The 13,298-nt window shown below is 39.8% G+C and overlaps 3 protein-coding genes across 5 annotated transcripts in view; all 3 read right to left on the bottom strand.

The window, feature by feature from the left end:
- Positions 1–1,969: 1,969 nt before the first annotated feature.
- On the bottom strand, positions 1,970–3,652 carry LOC134181007 (uncharacterized). The gene has a single exon (XM_062648198.1). The coding sequence runs from the start codon at positions 3,618–3,620 to the stop codon at positions 2,142–2,144; it is 1,479 nt and encodes a 492-aa protein (XP_062504182.1). The 5' UTR covers positions 3,621–3,652; the 3' UTR covers positions 1,970–2,141.
- Positions 3,653–3,773: 121 nt separating this feature from the next.
- The window catches only part of LOC134180713 (CD63 antigen-like), a 13,397-nt gene continuing 3,872 nt past the window's right edge, over positions 3,774–13,298 (bottom strand). Inside the window, exons 1-8 of one of the 3 annotated variants that reach the window (XM_062647898.1) lie at positions 10,194–10,319; positions 9,410–9,451; positions 9,190–9,348; positions 8,036–8,110; positions 7,868–7,966; positions 7,193–7,318; positions 5,008–5,091; positions 3,774–4,118 (exon numbers count right to left, since the gene is read on the bottom strand). In XM_062647898.1, the coding sequence (XP_062503882.1) occupies positions 4,050–4,118; positions 5,008–5,091; positions 7,193–7,318; positions 7,868–7,966; positions 8,036–8,110; positions 9,190–9,348; positions 9,410–9,451; positions 10,194–10,268 (729 nt within the window). In that variant the 5' untranslated portion in view covers positions 10,269–10,319 and the 3' untranslated portion in view covers positions 3,774–4,049. Of the gene's footprint in view, positions 4,119–5,007; positions 5,092–7,192; positions 7,319–7,867; positions 7,967–8,035; positions 8,111–9,189; positions 9,349–9,409; positions 9,452–10,046; positions 10,166–10,193; positions 10,320–13,298 lie in introns of those variants that run through there. The other 2 variants (XM_062647900.1, XM_062647899.1) reach the window with 2 other exon arrangements.
- LOC134180716 (CD63 antigen-like) overlaps positions 10,324–13,298 on the bottom strand; it is a 5,925-nt gene continuing 2,950 nt past the window's right edge. Inside the window, exons 6-7 of the mRNA XM_062647903.1 lie at positions 11,221–11,304; positions 10,324–10,605 (exon numbers count right to left, since the gene is read on the bottom strand). Of these exons, the coding sequence (XP_062503887.1) occupies positions 10,528–10,605; positions 11,221–11,304 (162 nt within the window). The 3' untranslated portion in view covers positions 10,324–10,527. The remainder of the gene's footprint in view (positions 10,606–11,220; positions 11,305–13,298) is intronic.

Here is a 13,298-nt window from a genome sequence, read left to right as displayed (position 1 = left end):
TTAGAGATATTTTTTGCTGCAACTACTGAAACTGATCTACCTTCATGATAGTAGTATATGTAGGCCAGAGCCGCAAATAAACAGCAACGAAGCGTATAGCAGTTTGCAATCATTGATCTAAGGACACCATCTATAAAAAATTTCGAGTTTTGGAATTGGTCAAATGGTGATATCAATATTAATATTAATCAAGTGGCACTGCAAACCGATTTGGGTCTAAAATTTTGCACTAGCCATAAATAGGACCGGCAACTGTCTATATATGGCGAAGCCGTCAGGCCTTTTTTGTCGCTCTAATAGCAACGTTTTGGAGCAAGAGAGGGAACTCTCAGCGAAACATATAGTGGCTGCGTTTAGAGACGTACCGTAAGGATGAAACTAAAGATGATGCGAAATCAAGAAAACAACACATGTTAATTAATTAATAACTACTGGAGACCACTTTAAATATTAATTAATTTGATAATGGAATCTAGTCTAACTGAAGTATATATGATTGCAATGTAAATGTTTTACATCGAGTCTATAAGAACTCTTTCAATGCAAACAAAAAAATGTATGTACATGCATGCATGTAGACATTGATTGAAACGTCGTCCTCGAAATCGGTTGACATACCACCGTGTATATAATACCAAATACACAACACCACTATCCCACTGTCACTAACATCCGGTCTATATCCAACGGCATCCACTGTTATCACATACACATCGATCGAGTGACATACTACACCTGAGCAATCGTAACCGTACAACAAATTTCTGTCGGTTAATTTTGGGGAAGCATGTGCACCCCGGATCCCCATAGCTACGCCTCTGCAGGGTCAATAACAGTAAGAAATCCTCATGCAAATATATACGACATCTAGTAATCACTTAACACTGTAAATTAAACAAAATTAAGAAATTCTATAAATTACATTGTCTTTCAAGTTTGTTGCCCACCAGATATTTGCTTCCGTATTCTTGCTGCCTCTATGTAGTATATTCTTGTTATAACACTTGACATCCTCGAATGTAGCACGTACGTTCCGAAAGCCTCTTCCTGCTGTCCTCTAGAGCTACTTACAACGGCTCCTCCCTTGAGAGGCTAAAAATCGACTTCTTTGCCATGCACCAGAGAGACAATTGCCAACTACCTACATGGATAACACGTAAAAGCACAATGGGCTGTTATCATATGACCCAAGCTTGTTGCTAGCACGTGATCTATTTGTCAAGCACTCAAAACCACGAACGGTTCGTGATCTATGACACAGACGTCCAATCACTTCTCACGCCTACTGGCCTAAAGTGAAAAAGTGTGTTTAAATTGGCTTGAAAGCAGCAATAGATGTCTACAAAATTACCATTGTAAACTGCATCTGTACATCCCCTAGGCCCTAATTAGTGATCTAGATTTCTAACTCATTTTGGTATCAAATTTCTGGCAACATACGGGTACACAAAAAATGGTTGGTTTACTAAGGTTGAATATTATGTATACACACACACACACACACACACACACACACACACACACACACACACACACACACACACACCCACAGTGGCGTAGAAATGACATCAAGGTGGGGACCAAACCTCAAATTATACGCGAAAACTGTAGCCTCGTGTACCCAGAACGTCTGCGAGCAAGTGCAGTTTTGTGTTTTGCTATGACGTCGATGTATGTTTGTTGTTGTATCAAAGTGCCCTGTACGTCAGTCTGTATGTGTTGTTACATTGCCCCAAGAGAGAACTACACCATTATGTTAGTGTGAAACAAATATATCTAGAGTTGTCACTAGACTAGTCCAAACTCATAGCACTGTGTTAGGCGTACCTAAAAGAACAAGAGGCAATTACGGGCGCACGTGTCTCCACTGTGCAAGACTGCCACGCCCACATCTACCTTTTTGCACTAGCGCTGCTAGACAATGTACGTAGAGCCATGAACTTTCCTACTTCACTGACTCAAACCTTAGTTGCTTGAACAACTACATTCAGAGTCAATTCACACTGACTGGGTTACGAATTACAAGTAAACTGCTGTTTCAACATCATAACCATGTTAGAGTATATGTAACTAAATGTTTAAAACTAAACTCAGCACTCTGAATGTTGTTTAGTAAAAACATTTGACGTCACAATATCCAGTTACAACAAATTCAGTGAACGGACAACATCACTTGCATCTGGTCGATCCTTTGGATCCCTCCTCATGCAGTAACCAAACAATTTTCTTACCCCAGTGGCAGTTGATGGAGACAATCGCAGCTCGCCGATCTGAGGAGTCTGGCCAGTCACCACTTCCCATAGAATAACACCGAGACTCCAGATGTCAACCTTTTCGCCAGCCCTTTCTCGATATATCACTTCCGGTGCAGACCAGATGGGCGTGAATCCGGGCTGTGGAGTCATGAGTGTCTCCATCTTAGTCCGAGCGAGTCCTATGTCTCCAATCTTTGCTACACCATCTAGCAAAAAGATATTTGGGCTCTTCAAATCACGATGAACCACAGGAGGAGAACGGGAATGCAGATAGTTCAGTCCAGATGCTATACCCCGCATGACGTTATGACCGTGTCGACCAGTCCACATGTACAAAGCAGAGTCTTTACCGTGAAGGGCCGAAAACAAGTCACCATCCATCAGTTCAGTTATCATATAGAAGCAGTCGAGTTGAGTGCATGCGCCGTAAAACTGAACAATGTGTCTGTGCCTAAGTTTACTAATGAGATCGATCTCTGCACGAAATTGTTTCTGTGCGATCGTGCTTCCTGCTATTTTAATTCTTTTCAATGCCACCTCGTCGACTCCATCTTTGAGAGCTTTGAAAACCTCACTGAATCCTCCCTGACCAATCTTCCACTCACTACCATCTAATCGATGGCAGATGCTGACTGCATACGGCTCCAACTCCCAATCTGGTTTCGACGATCTTCCTCTCTTGTCACCCCGTACACCACTGACCTCCTCTAAATCATACACTTGTGCAGCACCTCCATATCGCTTGACACTAGAATCAGAACCCGCTCGTGCTGCACCCATTTGCGGACGCAGAGGCCTCCGAGGAGTCGCCATCACTCTTTGAACTTCCATTTTCTTCTTCTTCTTTCCTTTCACGCTTACATCATCTTGTAAACGGGGATTTTCCGACCCCGCAAATTCCATTTCATATTCCTGCTCAACTAATTCGCTAGCCTCGGCATCCATGCTCTCTATCTCGCTACCAGACGACTCCTCCCCGAATATCGCCTTCTTGCCCGCCTCCCACAGCTTCCTCGGTCCCGACCAAATGAGCGACGACAGAGTCTCTTCTTCCAATTCAGTTCGTTCCTCCTCACTTTCAATTTCGTCATCGACAAAAGATTTATCTCTCCCGACTTCTCGATTTCTCCTCGAACTCTCTTTACCCGCGCATTTTCCCTTCGGCATTCTTGCCGGCTGTTTTGGTCTTCTCTTTGGTTTCTGAGTCGACGACGAACGAGAAGCGGACGGTTTCGATTGCGAGAGCTTGTTTTTCAGGAGCTTTTGGTAAAGACCTCTCGTTGAGTCGTTGATGGGTCCGACATCCACGCCGTGTTTGGCAAGTTGAATGCGCAGCTCGGCATCATTACTGGGTAGTTCACTCATGATGAGGAAGAATCCTAGCTGACAACGGCACGTGACTTCTACCTCGAGGTTCCAGACCTCACAATGTCTGACGCGCAATACTTTACAGTTACTCTAATATTACACATGAAATACACATGAAATTGATTCCATGAGTATAGACATGAACTCAATTGTGATGTCTAACACACAGCAAGTGCATACCATTTATAATTGACATAGTTTAAGAAAACAGTAAAAATACAACTTTAATCAAAAACCAAATTTAGAATCTCAAGGCTGACAATTCAATTCATAGCCAAAACATTTAAAAAATGATGAAACAACATAGACGGGATTAATATCAAACGTTTATAAAAATAAGTTAGAATGAATATGACATAATATGAATTCCATCCAATCATTGCACTCAAAGTGCACAATCTCAACAACAGCTGCAAACAAGACGAATCAGACAATTTCGTATTCAGACGCCTTGATGTCTTTAGCCAATGTGCAAGCCATCAGCACACCCAATAACTGCAAAAACACAACAACAGTCCATACAATGGGCTTCTAAATGTATGGCATGTAAAACATCACAATTAATGAAAACTAAGAATTTGTTTGTCTATGCATGAGGAGATATCAACCATATACATCCACTGAGATGTTTTATGCACTATCATATTCTCAATGAATGTACCAAACTGTATAATATCAGAAAGCTTGTGCATCTTTCGTACATAAATTTACTGCAACGAAAAGATGCATCTCTCAATACCTTACAATACCAGGGGCGTATCCATGTTTCCAGGTTACCCCACCAAGAGGTGAGTGTCACCCTTACTTTTTCCTTTTTAGACCCTTTTAGAGAAGGTACACTGCAGATTGCCTTAATTAAGAAGATATTTGTTAAATCCATAAATTGATGCCGTGCAACTGTAGCAAACAGGATTTAGACGTGAATGACAACTAAGCTGCTTTCTGTTATTAATATTAATATTGATATTACTTTTGTTAATATTAACTTTAAAATAAATCCTGAGTGTACGCCCCTGAATACCTTAGACTATCGTATTGGAGAGCTGCATCTAACAATATGTAGAACTATTGTATTGGAAAGGTGCATCTATCAGTACATCACACCATTTGCCAGATGAATGCACATCAAACAGTCACTGTGGAAAGCACCAGTTAGCATTAATTAAAGAACAAAGATGAGAAAATCTTAAAGCATTGGCCAAAGTCTGGACTGTGGCCAACTTGAGCCCTGGGATAATAATCAAGCAAGTATGATAATATATTTTCAAATAAACATTTTCGACTAATTCTCAATCCATATATGTAAGTAATTATACACACTGCACCCTCACCCCTTGTTTACATATTGCACTGTCTAACTGTATTGTTGGTTCCATTGCATTACCTCAATAAGCAACAGTGCTGCTGCTATGATCGCTCCAGATGTCCAGAGATTGTCGATAGTGTCATGGATATCACCTAGACATCCCTAAAAATACAGATTGACAGTAAAGCAACAAGTTTGCAATTCTCTGCCTGCCTGTCTGTCTGTCTGTCTGTCTGTCTCTGTCTGTCTGTCTCTGTCTGTCTGTCTTTGTCTGTCTGTCTGTCTGTCTGTCTTTGTCTGTCTGTTTGTCTGTCTGTCTGTCTGTCTGTCTGTCTGTCTGTCTGTCTGTCTGTCAATGGTAGTATATTTTCATAAGTCAGAACTATTACAAGCTAAATCAAACAAAGCAATGCACGATACACCACAGTTAACCCTAGCAGGGTCTTACGAAAACAACTAAAGAACATCTGCCTGTCTGTCTGTCTGTCTGCATGCCTGGCTGTCTGTCTGTCTGTCTGTCTGTCAATACAAATATTCTGTCTATCTGTCTGTCTGTCAATACATATATTCTGTCTATCTGTCTGTCTGTCTGTCTGTCTTTGTCGCACTCTCTGTGTCATGATCATATATTTCTTAGATTAAACTAATGTAAATTTCTGCAATAAAATTAAAAGGCTACAACTAAAATAAAATGTCTATAAATCACTAGTGCAAGAAAGCTAATGTGGGAAGACTTGCGTGTTAAAAGTCATGGGCTTCTCAGGTCCACCGCATAGTTCAGACAGCTTTTAAGATCACCTATGCATTACACCGTTGTAGCTGGATGGAAAAGCGTTTTCTCCAATAGTCTAAAAATTGTGAAGCGTTCAGTCTTCCTGTTTCGGCTGATGATTGGTTGAACAATTTTTCAAGAACTCACTTCCTTGGTCTCTCCATGTACCAAAGTCTCTCAATGTACCAAGGCCAAGTATCAGGCCTTGGGACATGACAATGTCAAAGAATCAATGCTGCACTCTGGGGTTCGTCCAACTTTGTGAGTTGGTCGAATAGCAAAAAAACCAGACTGAATGACTTCTAAACATAATGATTCAACAAAGGAAGCAGAACTGATTGGTGTCCCAATGAACATTGAACCTTCATAATTCACAGCTACATCTGTGCCAGAGGAATCAGGGGCACCTGGAGGACTGAAAATCTCACATTTGGTAACAGAAACAATCAGTTGATGGAACAGAACATCCTCTTCAGAGCTTGCAAATACTCAATGGTTTGGTTAGGAGGACCCAAGAGAAACGCATTATTGAGGTAGGTAAAAATGGTAACTCCTGAGAATTCCTTTTGGAGATCTCTCAAGTATATATGAATAGCTGCTGCAAACAGAGCTGGACCCAAAGGGTCGCCTTGCTGGATGCCTTCAGAAGAAAAATTGTGACAGGTGTGCCACCCTCCATGTAGATCAATGAACTGAAGCCTCCATACATCTGGAAAGTGTGGTTGTATAGCTCTGGAAAGGACTGTTGTATCTCTCGCAGTAAAGGCTGTCTGCTGGCCGAGTTGAAAGCATTCTTCATGTCAGATTTCAAAACAATTCATTCTGGGTTGTTCTCTGTAAAAGTCAGTTCAATATGATGAGCAATAAATTCAGAAATTTTCTCTGTAGAGACTCCATCTGAATAGGACAAAAGAAGTTAGCAAAATAAGCTTTCATTTACACACAAAGAGCTGTGGCAGTGAGGCGACGAATACATTCGTCGATTGCCATAGGTCGTATGTCACCATTTGGTTTCAGATCAACCTGGAGGAAGACAGCAATTTAGTAGCTGCTTTAGGCAATATACCTTGAGCAATAGCAGAACAGACAAAGAATAAGCAATCTGAAGTTATATCACTCCCAAGCAAGGCTTTCAGGTGTTCAAACTTCCAACTTGATGGGCCTGTACCTGATCCACGAAGTATTTTTCTGTCTGTCTGTCCGTCTGTCTGTCTGTCTGTCTGTGTGTCTGTTTGTCTGTCTGTCTGTCTGTCTGTCTGTCTGTCAAGGTCAAAGTCTAGGTCAAGACCATTATTTACTGACTTTATTGTCTCCACGGACTGATTTGTATTTTAAAAAATTCTAGTATATGTACAAGTAGAATCTGTATGAGAATAAATTGTCTGTCTGTCTGTCTGTCTGTTTGTCTGTCTTACTGTGTACCTGCATTTCTACAAAATTTGTCTATGTCCTGTGCCTATTAGAAATCATCTACATCTTCAATCTACTAACGTTTTGCCGAACATTATCAGAGCCAGGATTTGTACAGTCAAGAGATGCATCAATACAACAGCTCTCAGGAATCTTGTCAATCACTCTTATCCAATCCTGTGGCTCGTTAATCCCACAGCATTTTGGCTACAAAAAGGAATACAATAAAAGCAGTCAAAAAAACCAAGCAAATGAAAACAATACAAACAGGTGCATGAATGCACACATGTGTAGCACACACACACCTCACACACCCACCCACCCACCCACCAACCCACCCACCGACCTACCCACCCACCGACCCACCCACCCACCGACCCACCCACCCACCGACCCACCCACCCACCCACCCACCGACCCACCCACCCACCCACCGACCCACCCACCCACCCACCGACCGACCCACCGACCCACCCACCCACCCACCGACCCACCCAACCACCGACCCACCCAACCACCGACCCACCCACCCACCCACCCACACACACACACACACACACACACACACACACACACCGACGCACAGACACACAGACACACACAGGCACACACACACACACACACACCACACACACACACACACACACACACACACACACACACACACACACACACACTCACACACACTCACACACACACACACACACACACACACACACACACACACACACACACCACACACCAAACTCTCCTCACCCAATCGGCTTGCAGACTGTTCCAACCATTATTAATCTTTTCATTGGTCTCATACTCACTGAGTGTAGTATTCATCACAGTACCAAGATCGTCTTTGATCTGCAGTTACCAATAAAACAATACCATTAACAAACACAAGACACACAAAATCTTTTCCGTATCCGTAACCTTGTCCTTGTACACAAAAGCCAGAATGACCGCAGCCAGAGTTACAAGAAATAGAAAACTCAATATAACAGCAAACTGTCAAAAACGTCATGTTAAAGAGCAATTCACTGTGATCAGTACATAAACAGCTCATGTTTCAAGAAAATGAGCAAAGATCAGACACTAGACAACTAAATTTTTCCAAATAAATGGAATATATATAACATTCAAAGGTCTTTAGAGTGAAATATGTAACCGTAACATTATTACCTATTTTATTATAATTTTAGGAAAGTTAACATTATATAAAATATGCGAAATATATATTTAAAGTCTTTTCTATAAATAACTACAAAATATATAAAACTACAAAAATACATAAAAATTTAAACACACGCACACACATAATTAGGACTTTAAATTATAAAATCAGTTAAATAAAAAATAAAAATAAAAAATAAAAGATAAATAAAATATCTAAAAATATATACAAAAACAAATATACAAAAAGCTGGTCTTTCTTGGTACTTACAATAAAAACATTTAAAACAAAAATAATAACAAATACATAAAAAATTATAAAAATATGTATAATTTATTAGTATTGTAATAACAGAAACATTTAAATAAAAATAGAAATAAAAGTATATAAATATATAAAAGTACTTAAAAATACAAAAGCTGGTCTTTCTTGGGACTTATAGTAATGAAAACACTTGAATCAAAAATAGAAGTAATAACAGAAATATTTAAAAATAAATAAAAATTTAAAATATATAGAATAATTTATTGAGTTTCCAACTAGAAAATAAAAATGCATATAAAATACATAAAATACAAAAAGCTGGTCTTTTTGGGACTTATATATAGTAATGAAAACATTTAAATAAAAAAAGAAAGATAATAAATAATAAAAAATTTATAAAAATATAAATAAAGTCATATTAGTTGTTTGACACCTCACAGTTGCATCATTTCAATATAGAAATTCTACAAAACAGCCTTAACACACATGTACACATTGTATACTTACAACAAACCAAAGTACATATTTCTGTGTCATGCTATAAGAAAGTGTGCCACACTCACGTGTTTAGCTAATCTATATAAAGTGCATTAGTATACATAGCAATCTAAGTAGATAACATGGTAAGTGAAAACAATATGCGCATAACTGTAAAAAGAAGGCAACGGTTCTTTAGAATTGCTCCACAACAGCCAAAGAAAGCCACAAGAAAAACGATGCAGCCAACTGCAATGATTAATACTGGCATTGATATTGACCATCCGTATTTGTTGTCAAGATCCAGCTTTACAATTGCCCCATATTGGATCTACAAGTTACACACAAAATGTTTTACATTTGTGCCTTTATGTGAATGTGACGTATCTCACGTAGATCATGGCACCAAACACTGTTATCAAAATTCCAATAACCTAAATCAAAGAAAAATTAAATCGTGGCTTCACATGGAGACAAGAAAACCGGTAGAGAGCGTACCACCTAGTAAGAGTGACAAACCAACAAACAGACCAGCAGCAAAACAACCGACCAACAGAAATATGCAAACAAAAAGACAAGCAAAGAATTAGACAACAAATAAAGAGACAGACAGACAGACTAACAGGCAGGCAAACAGAATGACAAAAACAGACAGACAAACAGACAGACAGACAGACGGATAGACAGACAAACAATCATAGATAAAAGTTTAAATATATGTGATTGACAGACAGACAGACAGACAGACAGACAAAAAAGAAAGACAGACCCACAGGCAGGCAGGCAGACAGACAGACAGACAAACAGACCGACAGACAAACAAACAAAGACACAAACCAATAGACAGACAAACAGACAGACAGACAGATAGACAGACAGACAGACGGCAAACAACTCAACAGACAAACAACAAAACAACTCAACAGACAATACATTAACCTTTCAATAACTCCAATAATTGTAATTGAACGTTTAGTAAAATTAATATCAATAACCATTATACTCAAACTTATTCCTTTTACTACGTACGTTAGCAAAACGACGAGTGGAAACAAATGGCGTTTAGCAATTTAGTACGTGAAGAGGCAGCTACAATCACTCAAAATTCAACATCTGAAGTCACGTGATCATCAAGTTTTAGCACACACATCCAGAGTGAACAGTTAACGGACGCACCCAGAAAATCAGATTAAAGAGAAAAAGCAGCAGCCTGATGAAATTCCCGCAGCTTCCCATGTTTTTGTCGCACATCCTGAGAAACTAATTAGACAGCCTAGTAGCCCGGACAATATTACGCATGTGCGTTGAAGTTACCCAGTTAATTATGCATACCAGTGTCACCGTGCCTGTTACCGGCATATCCAAAATCATTAACATTAATAGCAACGCGACCATACAAAACTACAATGCCTCAGTTACAAATTGCAACATAGAAAAAACATTGAGCAAAAGAAAAGCAATTCGTGCGTTGAGGCAGCACAACAAGCAGTCACAGCTGATCATGAGTTATCTATACGACTTCGTAGTTGCCTGAAGATATCATTGTTATTTGTCGACCCAGACTAATAGCCATGACAACACCAAACAGCTAGAGACAGATCAGTATTAGTTGATAGTTAAGTGCCATTGTCATCCAGACTGCTAACAATTGTAGTGAATGTTTACAATGCATTGCTTTGATTGTTACTAACAAACAAATAAATAAGTAAACAATAAAACAAGTAAACAAGTAAGCAAGTAAGCTGCTATCTGTTACTGATATTAATATTAATATTACTATTTATTAATATTAACTTTGAAATAAATCCTGAGTACACCCCTGAATACCTTAGACATTCGTATTGGAGAGATGCATCTAACAATATGTAGAACTATTGTATTGGAAAGGTACATCTTTCAGTACATCTTTCAGTACATCACACCATTTGCCTGATGAATGCATATCAAACAATCACTGTGGAAAACGCCAGTTAGCATTAATTAAAGAACAAAGATGTGAAAATATTAAAGCATTGGCCAAAGTCAGGACTGTGGCTAACTTGAGCCCTGGGGTAATAATCAAGCAAGTATAATAATATACTTTCAAATAAAGATTATTGACTAATTCTAAATCCATATATGTAAGTAATTATACACGCTGCACCCCTCACCCCTTGTTTACATATCGCACTGTCTAACTGTATTGTTGGTTCCATTGCGTTACCTCAATAAGCAACAGTGCTATTGCTACGTCCCCTCCCCATGTCCAGAGATTGTTGATAGTATCGTTAATATCACCTAGACATCCCTAAAAATACAGATTGACTGTAAAGCAACAAGCTTTGCAATTCTCTGTCTGTCTGTCTGTCTGTCTGTCTGCCTGCCTGGTTGTCTGTCTGTCTGTCTGTCTGTCAATGGTAGTATATTTTCATAAATCAGAACTATTACAAGCTAAATCAAATTAAGCAATGCACGATACACTACAGTTGACCCTAGCAGGGTCTTACAATGACAACTAAAGATCATCTGTCTGTCTGTATGTCTGTTTGTCTGTCTGTCTTTGTTTGCCTGTCTGTCTGTCTGTCTGTCTGTCTGTCTGTCTGTCTGTCTGCCAAATACATATAGTTTTCAAATCCCAAGAAATTTCCATCAAGAGCTCAAAAGCTAGTCTCTAAGCAAAGTTTCTCTGAATCAACAACAAACACTTAAGGCTACAACAGATGACTCCATAGGGGGATCAGAATACATTTAACCAATGTCTGTCTGTCTGTCTGTCTGTCTGTCTGTCTGTCTGTCTGTCTGTCTGTCTGTCATGATCATATACTTCTTAGATCAAACTAATGCATATTTCTGCAATAAAATTATAAGGCTACAACTAAATTAAAATGTCTATAAATCACTAGTGCGCGAAAGCCAATGTGGGAAAACTTGTCTGCTAAAAGTCATGGGCTTCTCAGGTCTACCACATAGTCCGGACAGTTTTTAAAATCAATAGTGCAATTGCACCTTTGTAGCTGGATGGAAAGCGTTTTCTCCAATTGTCCAAAAAATCATTCAGTCTTCTGGTTTCGGATGATGATTGGTTGGATAGCTTTTTCAAGAACGTACTTTCTTGCTCTCCCCATGTATCAAAGTGCTTGAGAACTAATGGGATGACATTGGATGTTGAGCCTCCAGGCAGCTTGAGTCATATTTAGCTTTCTTTCTGGCATCCCTTAGGGATGGGGCAGCTCCAATCTTTTCAGCAGAGCTAGGATAAATTTCTGAGCTTCATGGGTGCGCCAAAGAGATGTCTAGGTCACTGTTAGATCCTAGGTTGACATCAAACATAACAATGCCCGGCTTGCATTTGAAATCAACATATCTGTTCCAAAGTTCACGGCGGTAGTGAATGCTAAGGCTCCTTAGGCAATCAGACCAAACACTTGCAATACACTCATGTGACCGGACAGGCCCTCCTCCTGTCTTGCAAGTGAGGAGATGGTATACAATTTCATCTAATGTTGTACCACAGTTGCAGGCTTCTAACCAGTCTTAGAAAGACCAAGCCTCATAAGGGACGCCAAGCAAAAACCACAGGATTAGAGTGCGAAACCTTGTGATGTTGGAGATGCATTTAGCCAAGCACTGGCTCCTTTCCCTTAAAGGGAAAGGAACCTAGTAGTGGGTAAACATTCAATCAACTCACGTGACTGGAAGGCGTACATGCAGTTCATGTGACAGCCTGTGCTGAAGTTTCTTGGGCCTTGTAGATAGTCAGATAGGACCTTGTCAGCGGCAAGGACTTCACAAGAGACTCGCCATGCAATCAAGCCAGAAGGTTGTCGACAATGAAAATCAGCGCTGGAAAACAAAGTAGAAGCTCAAAAGCAGGATGTGATGTAGTGGAGAGAGACAGCATGCCAAAGCATCCAGGCATACTGGTAAAGATACTTGTTCCTAAGGTAGGTCTGTAATGTCATGATTAATAAGAGAGAAAGTTTTCCGTGTCAAAGAGTCGTGAAAGGAAGCGGCTTGAGTCAAGATGCTGGGACGTACTGTTCAAGCCAGGTGATCAGGCCTTAGAACATGACAATATCAAAGGAACAATGTTGCACTCTGGGGTTCGTCCAATTTTGTGAGTTGTTCACATAGCAAAGAACCAGACTAAGCGACTTCTGAGCACAATGATTCAACAAAGAAGGCAGAACAGATTGGTGTCCCAAGGAACATTGAACCTTCACGATTTTCAGGTAAATCTATGCCAGAGGCATCAGGGACACCCGAAGGACTGAAAATCTCACATTTGGTAACAGAAACAAT

The sequence above is a fragment of the Corticium candelabrum genome, chromosome 6 (assembly GCF_963422355.1).
Source record: "Corticium candelabrum chromosome 6, ooCorCand1.1, whole genome shotgun sequence".
In the NCBI taxonomy this organism is placed as follows: domain Eukaryota; kingdom Metazoa; phylum Porifera; class Homoscleromorpha; order Homosclerophorida; family Plakinidae; genus Corticium; species Corticium candelabrum.
This window is presented reverse-complemented; position numbering and strand designations above follow the sequence as displayed.